Source organism: Vanessa atalanta, chromosome 12 (genome assembly GCF_905147765.1).
Source record: "Vanessa atalanta chromosome 12, ilVanAtal1.2, whole genome shotgun sequence".
In the NCBI taxonomy this organism is placed as follows: Eukaryota; Metazoa; Arthropoda; class Insecta; order Lepidoptera; family Nymphalidae; genus Vanessa; species Vanessa atalanta.
The window spans coordinates 2310879-2330150 of NC_061882.1; the positions used below are offsets into that span (position 1 = coordinate 2310879).

Here is a 19272-nt window from a genome sequence, read left to right on the forward strand (position 1 = left end):
TTAGTAATTTATTTTTAAAACACGCACTAAGACAATTCATTATTTCAGCTACCGAAATTAAAATTAATTAATAAAGTATGTATTAAAATTGCATTGTAGAAGACCAAAATAATAAAAAAAAACGTACAATACAATATTTTTCATTACATTCAACTGATTATCGAAACAGTCGTTTGATAATCATAAATTATAAATGAGGTTTTTTTTTCAAATCAATCGAACATGTTTCTATTTTTCAGTCTCCCTTTCAGGAGAAGGTTTGGAGCATATTCAACCACGCTGCTCCAATGCGGGTTGGCGGAATACTCATGTAGCAGAATTTCGTTGAAATTAGACACATACAGGTTTCCTCACGATGTTTTCCTTCACCGCCAAGCACGAGATGAATTATAAACACAAATTAAGCACATGAAAATTCAGTGGTGCCTGTCTGGGTTTGAACCCGAAATTTATCGGTTAAGATGCACGCGTTCTAACTAGTGAGCCGTCTCGGCTCAATCTATTTAGTCCTGTTTTAAATAAATTTGAAATAATATTTATCATCATATTTCATAATTCTTCTAAATTCATCACAACACGTCAATTTGAAGGTAAACGTAAGCACCCGAGCGTACCCTTTAATCCCATCGGTGAAGCGTGTACCCAAACGTATTGGATTTAACATTACCGAGACTATATTCGGTGAACAGCTCATAAATCAAAATCTATCAAACCGTTTTGGCTCGCAAGGAGAATACTTTATAATTTTCTTCACATTAAATTAATTTCTTAATTCTAGATTTTTTTAATATAAGCTTTATAGGCCGACTCGTAAGCTATCATCACTTCCCTAAGACATTGGTATTATAAACATTGACTAACACTTTCATCATAAATGGGACATCAACTTTGGTAACTAATTTTTTATGTCCCTTATACCGGTAGATACACCTTAAAGCTGCAACACAATAATAATAAGTTCTGCTGGCAGAACATGTGATGACTGAGACCATGGATTATAATTTTATCATATCTTCTAGGTACCGATTTACTCTAGCACCAAGTAAAAATTAAAAAAAGTTTCAACCATCAATCTTCAGAAACACAAAAACCTTGAACATAATTATTTCTCATCCGACATCGCTCGTTAATAATAATTTGCGACTGAGGTCATTACGGTAGCCCAAAGGCAGTCGGTCCCTAAAGTTATTAATAAGAACAAAATCAGACACTGTTATCAATTACCACATCAATTTCCTGACCCTTTGCCCTAAAGGGAGAATTGGGTGACGGGAAAAGAGGACAAATGCACGCAGATACCCTCTTAATGGCCTGAGATAATTTTACTAGAGTTGATTTTCTACTGTGGACTGAATCAAAGTCACAGACATTGAATTTATGCACCAGTTATAGTATTTAAATGTACAGTATTGGTTTAATATGAAAACAACTAAAAATGTACATGATATCTATGACATGATGTGAGAATTTGGAACAACATGAAAAAGGCAATGATGAAGCACAGTTCGTTGAATAGTAGTTTTTCGGGAAATAGTCGTAAGGTTAAAATTCATTCAACATAACTTTGTCTCCTCTGTTTAATCGTTCATCGCAGAACAATTTCGAACGATAATGAAAACTCCATACAAGACCATTTCTATAATGTCTTACGTGCTTCAATTTAGTTTATTCAAAACTTGCAAATTTACTTACAACTCATTTGATATTAAATAACTTTTTCATATCCAACGTATTAACTGTAATAACCAAACTTTAAGTCAAATTGGCTGTGGGATTTAGAGTTAATAAAATTCAAGATGGAAGTCAGACCATATAAGGCGGAGGAATGAGAAAGTTTTTTAATCAACCACTATTTGAACCTCATAACATGCTGATCCGAACATAAGGTACATCAATTAATTCTGAGAAACTTTGCGACCGCCGTTCCCGCAAGGCAAACTTACTTTTAACAAATTCCATTCGAACAATCCCCGAGCACTAACTTCAAGATCGATTTACCTGTTAACATATTTGCAAGTTCAGCATATACTGTGAACATCTTGCACAATTATCCTCAGACAAATTTAGACCGTAAGCAGGTGGTGTATAAGCGAAATTAGCTCGTAGATTTTGGATCAGTAGCCTTTAGAAATGCCTTTACTACTTAAAACATGCATCCAATAGTCTGGGAGCAGCTGCATTTCTAAGCAGAGTCGCAAGTAACGAGTGGACGAGGAGAATTTGTGACAGTCACTTAAAAGGCATGCTTGAATTACATAAACATTTTCCACGCACAATAACGTCAAATGTGTACACGAATGTGTACGTAATATTGATCAAGAATCGTATTGAATTTGAGAGCCATAAGAACTAATATATTTTGAACGTGAAGCTTAATACTGTTTATTTTACTGTTACGAATACATTAAATACAAAATCTTGTTTTATTTTATCGCAAATTTTAACATCAGCCTTTAATATTTCTGCAAAATGTGTCGTTTCATATTCATCACTTTCAACGCGAACAGCTGCTGCACACGCTATCTAATACTTAGAAAAATTTGCATTTGATAAAATGGCATATTTAAACGATATTTAGAATTAACATTTATAATATTTAAATAGTCGCTTAAAATATATATGGATACTATATAAAATTATATAATTAGTACTGAAATAAAAAAAATATATAAATTGATAATATTTAATTTTTTTATGCAGTTTTAACACCGTTTTATATGTAAGCTAAGTTCACAAAGATATTTAGAATTCGATTGCCAAGAGTTTCGAGAATGCCATTTGAAATAATTCGAAACCGCAAAATTTGGGAAATCGTTTCCGCATGGCGACATAGAAATTATCAGCATTAAGTTTTACTTAATAACATAGAAAGAGTAATTCCTTGACATCGGCCGACTGAAATCAGTCTGAAGGATGTCATCAGCATAAATATACCGATTAAAGTATTTTGGATTAAATTTCACGCTGAAGCCATATACACGTACATGCAGATAAGCTAGCAGCACATATCTTAACTCGAAGCGTCTCAGCCGGTAATCTACATAAGTGCCTCATATCTTTTTAAATGCATCAATATGGAAATTGAAAACGCTAGAGGCTTGGAAATGATAATCGCATCTTTGCTAGACTATTTTTGAATTGGTAACTATTCATTCGTTAATGTATGAACCCATTCAATGCTATAAGATTCATTTTGAAATTTAAGTAAAATTCGGTAATGTCGCGAATACATTTATTATTATTTTTATTTTTTTTTGAGAGCCGAGATGGCCGAGTTGTTAGAACGCGTGCATCTTAACCGATAATTTCGGGTTCAACCCAGGCAGGCACCACTGAATTTTCATGTGCTTAATTTGTGTTTATAATTCATCTCGTGCTCGGCGGCGAAGGAAAACATCGTGAGGAAACCTGAATGTTTCTAATTTCAACGAAATTCTGCCACATGTATATTCCACCAACCCGCATTGGAGCAGCGTGGTGGAATATGCTCCAAACCTTCTCCTCAAAGGGAGAGGAGGCCTTTAGCCCAGCAGTGGGAAATTTACAGGCTGCTAATGTATGATGTAAATTTTATTTTTGAAATCAAATTACATTTAAATGCAAGTATGTATTCTGTGTCACGTGCAGTTTAAAATTGAAGGTATTATTTTCAGATGCTATTCCAGTTAAGTGCCGTGTTGGGTCGCTAGTGTAAGAGCTGCAGTTCGTTCAATAATGCACAACGTGTCTTAGAGGCAACTCGGAGAGTCCTGAGGGATTTGAAATAATTATTGGATACGTAATGTTAACATGACATTTCTTTGGATTAGCAATGCTAAAGGCTTATTTAATTATTCTTTTATCATTTAGAACAGTGTAGAAAATTAATAACAAATTTAAAGTAATGCGATATTTAAAAGTTTTTTTTTTTCAAATAAAATAACATAAAATAGTTTACAATTTAAAAATATTCCTTATCTTGTTTTAATTTTCTAGTTATTTTTAATTTAGTTATTCGTAAGCATTTTTTTTATATTTAATTATAAATATATATTATGAATGTAAAGAAGTATTTATATAATTTTCCATTCAAGAGTCCGCCGTACTTACATGTGCATGTAGTAACGTTCATTTCAGTTTCATTAAACAATAACCTCTTTCATAGTGCATACAAGAATACTGCAATTTGCTCAAAAATGCAACATCCAGCGAACCTTACACAAACTCACTAAAACGTCCCAGAGGAACCTAAATTGGTTTTCTGTGTGCGACGTCGACTTTTGTAATAGAGTTTTTAATGGAGGCAGTAAACTTAATCCGTTATATCGTGAGGTTATTATTTTTTATAATTGTATTGTGGTTTTAGTGAACTATTATTATGATTTCATTTTATTTTTATAAATTATAATGGAATACGTTTTTCAATTAACTCTACCATTTCAAAAGTACTATTTAATTTGAAAACTAATTAAAATTTATATTGTTTTTTCAGTAATTATTCAAATATATAATGATTAAGCAATTTTAAACGCATTTTATTATAATACACTGTCAGTATTAATTGTTGCTTGTATTTCTTTATACAATAGTTGCGATGGTTCACGTTACGCTGGTTATTCTCAGGTGCGAGGTATTTCATCTCGAATTGGTGAAGATTGTAGACTATCTATATGAAAATGTAACGTCTCTATAGATTTCACTGCGATTTTGTCTTGTATCAAGTTGATATTTAGTATAAATTTTCTTTAAAACCGTTCAAGGGTTTCATCGAGAAAATTTTACGTTACGAAATCAGTCCATAAAACATTATCATTTTGATTTTATTTATATTTAATTTGATACTAATTGAATCTATAAGTTGGAAGCGTGAATTAAATTCAAAATCTGAATCGTATACTAGACAAATTCAGTACAAATACAATAGAAAGTCCTTGTTGACTGAAACATTTAATCAGAGTAGGCGTTTCAAATTGTAGTCAAACTGACCGAACACCCGACTAGTTTTTCAACAATCAATAGTTTTGTTCCACATCAATGGATTGTACCATTTTTTTTTTGTTTACATTAATAATTATTAAAGAATTAAGGATAACAAGCTAAGAACGCTTGTTGACTTCCAGACAGGAGACATAATATATATATATATTTATATATATATATATATAACTTACATGACTGTATATTTAGATGTTGAAAAAGATTGACTTCTAAGTTTCTTGCCGGTTCTTCTTGATAGAATCTACATTCCAAACCGGTGGTAGCTTTACTTTAAATAGTTTGTTAAATGACGATTCAAAAGTGCTTGTAAAAGCCTACTTGAATAAAGTATATTTATATATTTATCTTGGCGAGGAATCGGTGTATCTAGTGTTAAATACTTTTCTAGAAGTTTCAGTAATTATAATGTGTTGGGTTACGGTTTGAGTGATAACAAGGGATATAACTTATTAGTTTCAAGGTTGCTTGGCACATTTGCGATAAGAGTATTGTTTAATACTTCTTATAAATCCAATGTCTGTGCGTGTTGATGCCATCAGTTAGCTCTTTTGAGAGTTCTCTTAGATATTATTTAATTAAACGTTGACTTCTTAAATCAATTGTAATTATACTAGTACTTATTAAAAGCCAAATCTTACTTTATTTCTTTGTTTTTACTAATCATAGTTAAACATTCATCTTTATATTTCATAGATTAAATATTCACAAAAATGGGTTCCATATATTTATATGACAGATACGATGGTATTTTTTTAATTATCGCTCGACTTATCATTACAGTCTAAGACGAGATATGTTTAGAAACATGTCGTGTTTACATTTAAGATAAATCTTTAGAAAGATCGAGCTGAACGTAAAGGTAAAGTTTCTACATAATAGTGTATCTCTTATGACTCTTTTAAATTGAATACACACACATTGAAAAGAAAATTTTAATGAATCTTAAAAATATAGCTTGAAATTCTTTAACGGAAAACTTGTCATACAGTGCTATTTTTTTAAAGAAATTGTTTTCATCTGATATTTATTTTAATTTATAAATTAATACGAACAAAGAAACGATGGATGGATTGTGTGAAATATCATATGGTCGGAAAGAATGTTACTTGTGAGATGAGGTCAGACAGAGAAGTATAGAAGAAGACATGCTGCGCTGACCCCAAGTAAAATGGGGATAAGGGCAGGAGGATGATGATTTATTTTAATTTATAATTAGTGATTGAAACTGTGAACTTTATAGGTAAGAAAACAAATAGAAGAATAATAATCCAATCCAATGGAATCCAATATTATATAGATTTCTAAATGCCGAGTATACAAGTTATATTAATGTCAGATGGAATGACGTTGGTTTGATTCTAAATATTTATAAAAAAAATTATTTTATTTTTTTATTTTTTATTTTTATATATATTGATAAGGCTCATTTGATATTAAATTATGGTGAATGTGTGGCGTACAGTTATAAAAAGAGCTCTACTAACATATGAATTGTGATCTAGGCTAACAATTAGTATAACCTTATGAAACAAAACAAAAAAGGTTTATCCGGTCTATTTAGAATGTTGCAGCCCGAGAGTCCCTTCGGGACCTTTTTAATAAAGTGGGGGTACTTACATTTGCTTCACAATATGTTTACAACAATAAATAAAATGTATATTCACAATAATATAGATGTTTTTGAAAGAAATGGTGGCAATCATTGTATAGACACATAGGAGGAAAGGTAAACTAATAACAGATAGTTTCCGACTTCGCAAAGTGAATACATCCTTCCTTTGCGCGGTATTCGTTTCTTTAATAAAGTTCCACAGTCATTTTTAACTTGGCCTATTAAAAAAGTTTAAATAAAAAATACATTGATAAATAAGGAATATTACTCAATCCAAATTATATTAAAGATAAGCATGGTCTTAAGCATTTATTGATATCTAGGCTGGATATATAAACATTTAAGTGTACTTTACTGACATACTCTGTAATAAAAATGGTGGAAGAGTGTAACTACTGAATTTCTTAGCGGTTCTTCTCAGTAGAATCTACCTTCCGAACCGGTAGATAGTTTTACATTTAATACAAGACTGTAACGATTCGAAAGTGCTTTCATGAGCTTGATTCAATAAAGATTATTTTTGATTTTGCTTTGTAATTTGGGGTCGTGTGATTATAATAATTTGTCGACAAAACCATGAGTAAGTATGAACTAATAAATATTTATGGGTATATTAACCATCACAAAACTTCATCGTTCAGTCATATTTTCTGTTCGAAACGTGCTTGATTTTGGCAGGTCTCACTGCGGATATAAAGCGATCTCTGAGTTACTTCTGTGGCGCTGTTGGCGACAGAATTCGAAATTTTCTCTCGCCGCGAGCTAAGCTTGTAAATTTTCAATGAAACTTTTATCTCTTAGTTCATTTTTGAATCAACGAGGTGTGTATACTTATGTATTGAGTATACCTTTGTTTTATTTATATATAAATCACTTATCCGCTTTTGAAGATTCTACTTCAGTGATCGTTGTTTGTATGTTTTTTTGATAAGATCAACACGTACCTATGTCGTGACGGCAAGCGGCTAGTATTTATTATTATTATTTTATTATTAAATATACACAACATGTTTTATTTCCCTTTGCCTATTTGCTAAGTTGACATATTTTACCAACTATTTATTACTAGACGTTTTAGTAGTATGTGTGTGCGACTATATGGAAAATAATTTCAATCCAACTTTGAGTTGGAATTTAGTAACACATATTGGTTTTTTAAGTTTGTTTTCGTACCTAATGTAAGCGATATTATGAGTTTTAGCCTAATAATAATAAAGTGCCAGTGAGATAAAACAACATACACTCATGTAATACCAAATTTACCTGATTAGGATTTTTCTTATAGTTGCGCTGCAGGATATTCCTGCTTGCCAAATTTTATGATACGTGATATAACATAAGGGAAGTACCCTATAAGTTTTGATGTAGAGAAAAAGGGACTGACAGACAGACTGACGGAAAACGAAGTGTCCTTATAAGGGTTCTATTTCTCCTTTCATATGAAACCCTAAAAACATTAAATATTATATTTCCAGTAAAATATCATAGTTTAATCCCAGTAGGATACTATAAAATGCTTGTAAGAATCTCTTGTGAATAGAAATGCTTGCACTTTCCTTTTGAAATATCTTATTCAGTATCGAAGGTTGTTTATTCGTTTACTATGCTGCCTTGGAAATTGCACTGCTAGAAATATTTTACACTGCCTGCATTAGTAATGGGAGCATCATGGATCTTCGCTGTTAAATATTCTGATGGTTTTGTAATCTGAATAATATAACTGAGTATTGAAACCGTTATTTACAGCTCGCTAATGTAGGCTCTATTTAATTTATAGTATTATCATTTCAGTGATGTTGATTATTATAAAATGAATAGAGAATACTTTTAATTAGTACAACATTGTATTGTTTTTGTTATTGTTATAATTATGTTTCTGTTTTAAAAAATAATGCAGCTATTAATGATTTGATTGGTTCTTGTTATCAGTTCGTTCGATATATGTTGTATAATTTTATACATTTTCTATATTTGAAATAAATTCAAATATAGAAAATGTATTCATTCTTTCAAATAAATACTATTTACAATTTCAAAGCAAGATACTCCCTTCGGGATGTTTTTAAAATTGGAATACTGGAAGCATCACAGCATATTTACAGCAATATCATTTACCTCTACAAAAGTCTACAAAAGTATTGATTATTTTGATAGGAACAGTGACGCACATTGCATTAAAAAAAATATAACTTGTACCACTAAGTTGCCAAGCTGTTTGTTCTTTAATAGAATATCTTGAAGTTTCACCAATTCATCAAAAAAAAATATGTAAGACCTTTATAAATAAAGAATTAATTACTCAATAAAATATTATACAGATGATAAAAAGTCGAGTTAGCTTTTGTCGGTATTATATCATGCATGATGTATAATAATTTCATTGTATTTAATTAAAATTATTATGTAAATTAATTAGTTGAAATAATAACTGCATGTTTGTCGTTTTCTATCTTTATATTCGATATTCAGATATAGCTTTATACTGGTTTGAATTTCGAACTAAAGTATGATTTGCTTTGGTATGGTCATAATCAAAAACAAGTAGCTCTTAAAATTAAATTTATGAATATAAAAAACACGTATAACATTGTTTTTGTGTGCTCCTTCAATAATATTCAAATTCAAATCCATTTATTCAATGCAGAATTTGCTTACTTATTGATAGTCAATGTAAAACCGGTTCGGAAATAAAAATACATCGACCTGAGATGAATCGGGGAAAGAAAACTCTTGTTTTTTTTAAATAGTTTACAATTTTCATTGTGATAGAAAATTAAGTAAATACTAATTGAAATAAAGGCCAAATATAGTAGAAGTTTGAATATGGAGATGATGGAAGATGGATAGAGACATAACATACATATATAACCATATTTAACTAACATGACTGTATTTTTATATGTTGAAAAAGAGTAACTACTGAGTTTCTTGCCGGTTCTTCTCAGTAGAATCTACATTCCGAACCGGTGGTAGCTTTACTTTAAATAGTTTGTTAAATGACGATTCAAAAGTGCTTATAAAAGCCTACTTGAATGAAGTATATTTTTATTTGATTTGATTTGATATTATTAATCAAGGTGATTGGGAATTTTTAACGATGAGAACTGAACAAAGTGTGTGCATATCAAAATTAAGTTTTGCACAAGTCATGACCACAGGAATGGTAGCAGAAAGTCTAAGAACGGAAAAATACTGACCGTCGATTCTCTTTGCGAAATATTAACTTAAAAAAAAATTAATTAACTCTTGGCACTATTGAAAGCCATAAGCAAAGCAAAAGCAAAACCCCCTGTATTAAAATATATGTTTAAGATGTTTTTTGCACCAATTTCCAAATGTTTCAAATGCGAACGGAATATAATTTATAATACTAATATTTACTTAGTGGTACAATTATGACGTTATTTTATTGCCAAATCCATATTAATATTTAACATTTTTGTTTCGATTTGAGAGTGAGGAAGCCAATCAAAAGGCTTAAAGGCATATAACATCTTAGACCAGAATTGACATATTGACGGTGTAGGGAATGGTTAATTTTTCTCTCAGCTTTTTAATACATAACGATAAAGTCGGATTAATTTCCAATCATTCTCGCCCACCTTAAGAAGTATAAATATAAAAGAAGGGATTAAAGAAATTGTATTAAAACAATCTAGACGGGGCTAATCTGTACAATCATGCCCAGATCGTCTTTTATCTAACGCCACCGAGACTTCTTTTTGATGTCTCCTTCTTAACATCTACTTAATCATCATATATTTTAATATTTTCAAAGCTGTCGGCCCGAAAGATCAAAAGGCATTTTTTTCGTACAGATAATGGTTTTTGTTATTTATACATTTTTAAGTTACGCGACGCATATTTTACATTTATTACTCTGGTACTAACCGCAATCGTAATTTTTTTTTTTTCATATAGCCCGACAAAATTTCATCTGCCGTGGTCACGAGCTGTCTTTTAGTGAAAAAATGTATGATCGTTATTAAATTCCGAGTATAATATAGACGCATTCATTTTTCATTTATTTTGGTTGAAAAAAAATTGCATTACAAAATTTAAACAACAAATACGGTTATTATGATCATTGCCTAGCACAAATGTTGTATTATTGGAGACTAGTGTATGGGGTTGGTACACTATATAAACTCCATAACAAATATAAGTCGAGCAGCAGGGTCACCTGATGGAGTGACAACCACCGCCCAAAGACACCTGCAATCCGGAAGCTTTGCAGGTACGTTGCCCTTCTTTAAAAAATTAGTAAGTCTTTTTCTTGAAGGTAACCAAGTCGTATCGATTCTGAAGCTCGTTCCACAGAGCAGATTTGCACAGTATGTTACGTCTGGTCGCCCACCTGAACCTCCGTGGGATTATTTTTGCTGGTGGGTTAATTGCCTGTGGTTGAGGCACTAAGTTCTCGGTTAGATGGACAGATACGCTTAACAAAAGTTTCTTCAGATTTCTTTTAACACATCATACACATAAAGTGTGATGGCTTTAATCACTACGCTCTAATCAACCACACGACATTCGTTTATTTGGTATATCAGAATTCAGTAAAGTCATTTTTTAAATCTACGAATATTTTATATACTTTTTCAAGAGTTGTTGGAAAATTCTTCAAATAAACATTTAATTTGTCATTTGTAAAAGTTCTATGTAAATATGAAACATTATACAGCTTTATTACCTTTATAATGCCTATAAGAGCATGTTGCTAGAAAACTTGTATTTTATTTAAATAATAATAAAATGTACCTTCTATAAAGAAAACTTAATTACTGTTTAAGTAAAGATATATTTTACTTACATTCTCTAAACTTACAAACAAATGCGTTGTACCAAGTTTTAGCAGGGAAACTTCCATCCAACAATACTGGGCCAGACGGTCTTAACTATTCATAGTCTATCCTTGTAAATAGTTTAGGTAAATTTATACTGTATAACATGAGTCTGAATATTATAATAAACGTATATTTTTTAACTAAATATCTTGGGACGAAAATTATCAAATTGGATTTTAGGGGTTGTTACCTATTAGTAAAATGTCAAAACCAAAGTATCATCTCTACTACGGATCGTCATTTATAGGGACTTTAGTAGTCGCCTTTTGTGTACTTCTCCAATGTTCCAAACGCGTCTTCGCTGTCCATATATTGGAACCAATATCGTGCTAGGCGACAAGTAGAATCGAATATTTAAGATATTTTATAAGACACAAATTATGAATTAAATAGTGTTATTAATAATATATTGTCTACATCGTATAATATGTAGATAGAAAATCTTTTAAAAATGAGATAGAATTTTACGTTATATTTTTGAATTTCATGCATTTCTCGGATTTCTACCACACACGAGGGAGCGATAAATTTAAAAATTCTAATGTTATCTTAGTAGTTTCGACGTTCAATATTCAAATTGATGAATCAGCGTTTTTCACGTTCCAAACCAGTATTCTGTGAGAATAATCTAAGGGAATGATTTCCCAGTTTCTCTAAATGTTTTATGTATAAATATATATTTAAAACGAATTTTTAATCTACTATGAAAAACAAAACATGTATTTTGACACGAAGACACTACAGAAAGATAAGAAGGAAATCAGAGTTTATCTCTAAGTATTAAAAGTAAACAGAATCGATTTCATTTATAAACATTTCACTGTAAAAGTCGAAGTGATATTGACTTAATCAAGTAATCGCTTTGAGGCACCCAATCAGACCCAGCTTAGTTGACTTGGAAAAAAGTACATAGCATTCCGTTTGAACTCCAGGGGCTCTAGGCTTTTTAATGAATGTGCCTTTACAGCTTAAATTGTATTTTATTTATATTCGTTTAGAACTATATACCTCTGAGTACAAAAATAAACTGAAGTCTTACACTAGAGCTACCTAGTGACGTGAAATTCCCGAGTTTAAGCTTGCTGTTTATAATTATTAGTAAACCCTTTTTGCTCACAAACTGTTTCAGCGATTGAAGACCAGACCAGAAATATTTAATCTTTTCAGAACTGGTGTATTTTACATAATAACTCGTATAAAGGTAAACTAAATAATTAAAATAGCAATTCTATTTAAATAGTTGATATACTTGTAATCTATACGTTTATTCAAAACAACGTTGATTTATTGCAAACATCTCTTTTGTGCCCTAGTTATTAAAATTGGAACTCGTTAAACACATGTCATATCATGTCATATATTATATATTATCATAATTGAGTAAGTAGATAAGCAAGCTAAGAATATATGAAAATATTTTCAATCATAAGCATTCACTAGTTGAAATATAATAAAATGAACCTGAAATTATTTCCATATGCGTTAAGATAATTGGGTCTAAAATACAACCTTGAGGAACACCTAAAAAACTATCAAAGTAATATATTTCATACATTATGACCAAGTGCAATAGCAAAAATATGAATGAAATTGATTTCGATCAATGCTAGTTTTTCGTTTGAAATAATATGTTTTGTTCCAATAGTTGATTGCTTTACGCGGCTAAGCCTGGACAGTGCGGTGAAACTTTATTTATAAATCCATAACCTTTCAACACAGATTCCATTTCAATTCTCGCGTCCCCAGTGGTTTAGTTAAATGAGTTTTGTACTCGTATCGATAGTTTGAAAACTAGACGAGTTTTCTATATCTATAGAATAAAGTTGTAATTATAATTAATGCAATTTTATCATTACTTTGATATAGGTTTATTAAATATCGATAAATAGTCGGACCGCTAGGACTAGGTAGTTATGATCTGCGTGAGCAAACTGGCAATTTTCCTCAATTTTGCTTAGTCGTACTATTTCTGCTTTTTCGTCCCTTTTGTTACTCGTTTCGCATGATTCCTATAACTACATTTAGAAAACACCCATTGACTTCTAAATATTATGATGTTCAATTTTGAATATATAAAAGCAGTATCTTGTATGTACTTAAGTTAATAGAACAAATAAACAAAAAGTGAGTCCAAAGATTTGATATCTTGCCAGGTTTAACTAAGTCTATTGCTGTTTTATTTATTTTTAAAAGAGAAGAATCGTAAAGCCAAAAAAGTGACCGAGAAAAAAAATTCTAACTAGGTCAAACAATTATAAATTTAATTAAATACACATTCCGTTGTCGTTTCGAAGCCAACGAAACAATCAAATCTAAATAAACCTTATTAAGTATTGATAATATTAAGGATAATTTATTCGTAAACTGGAAGTTTTAATCTAATGGAACTGAACAGGAAGTGAGATCCGTTTTAACGAAGGGATTTTAGTTGTAGTTCGGGATAATCCGAAACGTTCCGATTTTGAAACTATTTAGGTTTAGATGCAAACGATTTTGTATTAATTTTATATCACCATTAAACTAATGGAAGCGTGATCTTTGAACCGTTTCAAATATATCGCTTTAAGCGGATTAAGCTTAATTGTAATTTGTTTGATAGATAAGAAGGTACAACTAATGCATTGGATGAAACGTTTCATATTTAATACAGTGTTGTTAATATGAGAAAATCATAAGTTTGTATATTTTTATCATTAATAGTATGTCAATGGAATTCGACAAATTTAATGCGAATTATTATTTAGTAGTATCTAAAGAAAGTATATAATGATATTAAATGGGGTTTGAACGTTTGAGAATACTTGAGATAACAAGGTAGTTTTTTGAAATTAGTACTTACAACGTCGATGAGTTGACTAAGCCTCAGTCCCATCTTTACGGTGAGCCGGTCTGAGTTGTTGCCCACGGGCCGAATCAATCTGTTGTAGTTTGAAAGGAGGTCGTCGTATAGCCGCTTCGCTTCAGGGTTTGCGACGCTTAAGCGGCCCCACACGCACAGGACTCCGACCACAAACGCCAACACCATCTTAGGCTAACACCACCCCTGTGAACAATATTAATAGTTTGAAAATATATACAATATCAAACAAATTCTTTTTAAAATTTTAAATGCTTATGTTAAGTAAAATCGTCTTTACAATTTTAAGCTTTATAATTCTAGATTTGAGACACCAAATCTATAAGTAGGTATCTATATATACCTACTTTTTCATGCCGTCTTGTTGGCTAATCGGCTCAAAAAAATAAATAAAAGTGTTTTTTTTTTTAATTTTATAAAATATCCCTTATACATTTGAAATGATGAAATACGGTAATTTTGCGATTCGATAAATAATCCTAATGTTTGTAGCAAGTTTTGCATTATTTACGCGCTGGTAAATATGAACTAGCAAATTACATTAATTAACCGATACCATACTTTGATCGAACGTTTCTAATTATGAAATATAATATGCTTATAAATGGCATTCGCTTCAAAGTCATAGCCATAATTACAATATTAAATAGAAATTAGTTGAAAGCGCGAAGAATCTTCCACGCTGAGCTGTCGGTAGGAGCCAATAAATTATTTTGGAATTAATTTGGTTTCAAATTTCAGCAGCACTCGTTGTTTGTAATATGGTTGGTGATTTTGATAAAGTTATAAATCATTTAGTTATTCCATTTTCGTATTTACTCGTACCTTTAATTGGTTACGTTTTTTGGATAGCTCGAGTCTAATGTATTAATTGATGTAAGTCTTTTGACGTCTTTATGGATAGTATTATGAATGAGAGTTTAATTATTTTTGTTCGTGAAAAAAAAAAAATTATATATATATAATTACTGTATACTGAAAACCTATTCCGGACGAAATAAAGCATATAACAGATGGAATCTTCCACATGTCTATCCAGCGTATTGTAGCATTAGCAATGGAAATATTAAAGAATTTAAACAGTGTTTCTGTTTCCGTCCCGTTGAAATTAACGGTGCACTATCATGGAATGTGAGTCCTTATCTAAATTATTGCGAAAGGGTTTAAATGTAAGATTAGCTGGTGAAACAATAGCAAGCTATAAATAGCTGTTGTAAATCTATCGCAACTCGGTAAAGATAAGATGATTTTATATAGTATTGTTGGAAGAATTATTTTACAAATGTTTAATTCAAAGGAAGACCCACGTCATAGGCGATAAAATACCGAATGGCTTCGAATATTATAGTTCAAATATTTTTCTAACGAAATCACTTTAAAGGAGATTATATGTACATTTAAATAAAAGGATATTTGAGGCTAGATTGCGAAGGAAACGCATGACATTTCGCGTTTCTGTAACATTTATAATCACAAGCTTACAAGCTCTTGTAATATATAATTGGTTATATAAAAATATTGATTCAATTTCAGTCTGATACAGATTTATATTTGGCCAATGAATCCGCGTTACATGAATTCAGTGTGATCTTAGCTTTAATGAAAACCTTCGTTAAAATTATGAATTGTTAATTATGATAACTCAATTCTAATTTAATAAATACTTTGATTAAGATAAATTACATCTAAAATTTATTTAATAATATACAAAGAAAACTTTGTTTGTTATTTTAAATAAATTAAAAACAGAAATAAATATAACGCCAGTGGAACATCACAAAACGTAGCTAATATTCTTTTTAATAAAAGAAAAATTCTCTCGCAAAACTCCGAATGTAAATTACAAAATTTTATGAATCTTAAGACTTTGGCCTCGTATTTTGTCTTGAGGCGAGACGTAATTTTAAACAAAAGTTGATAAAGGCCAGCGTACATAACTTATTCGTACATAACTTTTAAGGAATCTCTTAGTACAATTTTAATTCGTTGAGTCGGAACTGAATATCGTTTTGTGTTTTTATCTTAAGCGAATTTAATACGAATTAATTTTGATCGCCATTTTCATTTCATTTTTTGTCTTCATTACAATCATCAGCTACCTATACTTACCTATCTTATCTTTTATAGGCTTAGAAATTATATATGTGGCATCTTACATTTGATTTAACACTGTAACCTGACGATTCAATAGTGCTTTTATGAGCCTACTTGAATAAAGAATAATTTGATTTTTATTTTTGATTCTATCAATGAGCTAAAGATGAATTCATATTGCTGTTCCAATGAAGGTGGCAGATTTCATATTTTCGAATCATTTAAATTTTCTTCAATGCAATTGTTTTTTTTTAAGTTAGCTACAAATACATAATACTATATATTTTAAATAGGATTAGCTATGATATTACTTTCCTTTATTAAAAATATTATCAGCTACATTTTAACTCAGTAGTATTATAAATAGATTTCGTTAGTTATTATTAAAATTACTTGTTGCAGTTTTATGCAAGCCAAGCGTAGAGACTTAGGTATTATTTATTATTATTCTTCTAATATAGATAGAATAAGGTACCTAGGTGGTGGTACATATATTTTATAGATAAACTACTTGGTGGTAGGGCTTTGTGCAAGCCCGTCTGGGTAGGTACCACCCACTCATCAGATATTCTACTGCCAAATAACAGTACACTGTATTGTTGTGTTCCGGTTAGAAGGGTGAACCCATTTAGAGGTGAACCCATTTAGAGCTGGAATTTCGGAAAGTCCATGTGATGTGAGATATATATAGAATATAGATATATAGATAGATAGATAGATAGATAGATAGATAGATCGATCGATCGATAGATAGATAGATAGATAGATAGATAGATAGATCGATAGATAGATAGATAGCGACATAAATGGAAAAATTTAGAAAGGCAATACCAACGATAACTTAAAGAAATATCGATGAATACTACTAATTATTACAGTATATCAACATTTTAAAAGTTAAGCCTAAAGAACACTACTAGAATTAGTCTATTTTCTAAAGGAGAAGGTTTAAAACCTACACTGCTCTAATACAGATCGGTAGTAACTTGACGTAATCTTATTCAACGCACATCAGTTTTTCAAGGATTTGCTTCATTTTTGAGCACAAGATGAAACACCAAATTTAGTAGACGATAAGCTTATCCGAACTTTAACCCGCAATCTTTGGTAAAGGTTAACTTGTGAAATCACTGGGCTATCTTAATTAGTTTTATTATTAACTAATTGATAAAAAATACAAAGTTAAAGATACGAAATCCTAAAACCATAAATTCATTTCAAACAACCATCGGGTAGAAAATCGAGACGGTGACGGAAATCAAATGACGCGATCCTCGTCGTCACCGGAAGTCTGTAGATGATGTCGTTGTCCAACTTCCGGGTTCCGTGAAGGGGTTGAATATAAGGGTTGATAATGTCTTTGTATGTTGCGACATTGGTCTCAGTTTAGAGTTTGTTGATATGGGGAGTGGATTATATTTTAAAACACATATAATAGAATTTTTAAAATGAAAAATTTTGTATGTTTTACATAATTATGATTTTACCTCACCTTATATTTACATACTTTTTTATTTTAATTTTACACGTAAGTTGTGCAAACTCGTAATTGCGGTAATATTAAAATGTATATATATTATTTAGATGATAAAGGAGCTTGGAGTTTCATTGATTTTCATACTGGATACAAAAATTTAACTGTGTATAGACTATAACACAAGATTGATGAGTAACAGCTGCCTCTTTGTCGGTTCTTCTTAGTACATGTGTGGTAGAATTTCATGGAAATCAGGCATAAGACACAGGTTTACTCGCGATGTTTTCGTTCACCGCAGAGTACGAGACGAATTATAAACAAATTTTACACATGAAAATTCAGTGGTCATTGCCTTGGTTTGAACTTGCAATAATCGGTTAAGATGCACGCGTTCTCGGCTCTTAGTATAACCTACATTTCGAATCAAAGCTAACAGATTAACATTAATATCATTTAATAATATTACGGTTCAAAAATAGTTGTAAGTATATTTGATTTTGATAAATAAATTTGTTTAATACATACACACAATATCCATACGTTTTAGACATTTCAGACAAAGAAACAAATATCGCTTTATGTTATAGAACAGATAAACGCAACGTTAGATGACAGAGACTGTATAAATCATTGTTGAAACAGCAGTCGCGAAGTTTATACAACCAGGCTGGTTATCTTCAGCTCGGCGAGTACAAGCCTTCAAGGCTTGTTAGAATAATAACGGTATTACGAAGCAAAGACCTGACAATCTCTAACTGGGCTGTTATATCCATATTTGTTATTATGTAAGATTTTTATTAGTTGCACAGATGAGAATCGAAATATAATTTATTCGAGTTTTCTCACTAGCACTTTTGAATTTAGTATCATTATTAATAATATACATAATTATATTAAATGTTAATCTACTGGTTCAAAATTGTATCTGGAATAACCGAAAGTACACTCAGTACTTTTCCACCACCACCAATTCAATTACATAGATGTGTTAATGATGAATATTATATACAAAAAAATCTTCTTTATAGAAAAACAATTGTTGAAAAATAATAATCCAGTTGTTTCTTTCGCCGGTTGCTTTCAAGTGTGAGATATTTCTTTACCGGTGGTATATTCTTGACAATAAAGAAGAAAGTGAAATGATATATTAAATTATTTGATTTGGACTTTGACTTATTTTGTGTACATATTTTTGTTATATGCTCCAAACCTACTCCTCAAGGGTAGAGGAGGCCTTAGCCCAGCGTTGGCTGTTATTAAGAAAATGATGAAAATGAATATATTTTTGGAGACACTTTGAAAGAAAAAGGAACCAAGAAAATATTACGAGTATCACAAAATATTCCAATATACGATATTTTGAAACCAGTAGACTATTTTTTATTTGTATTGCCTTTCATTTAATAAC

At 30.7% G+C, this 19272-nt stretch overlaps 1 protein-coding gene across 1 annotated transcript in view; it reads right to left on the reverse strand.

Moving 5' to 3' along the window:
- The window catches only part of LOC125067973 (acetylcholine receptor subunit alpha-like 1), a 237563-nt gene that overhangs the window by 47375 nt on the left and 170916 nt on the right, over window positions 1-19272 (reverse strand). The window contains exon 3 of the mRNA XM_047676926.1: window positions 14276-14479. Within this exon, the coding sequence (XP_047532882.1) occupies window positions 14276-14461 (186 nt within the window). The 5' untranslated portion in view covers window positions 14462-14479. The remainder of the gene's footprint in view (window positions 1-14275; window positions 14480-19272) is intronic.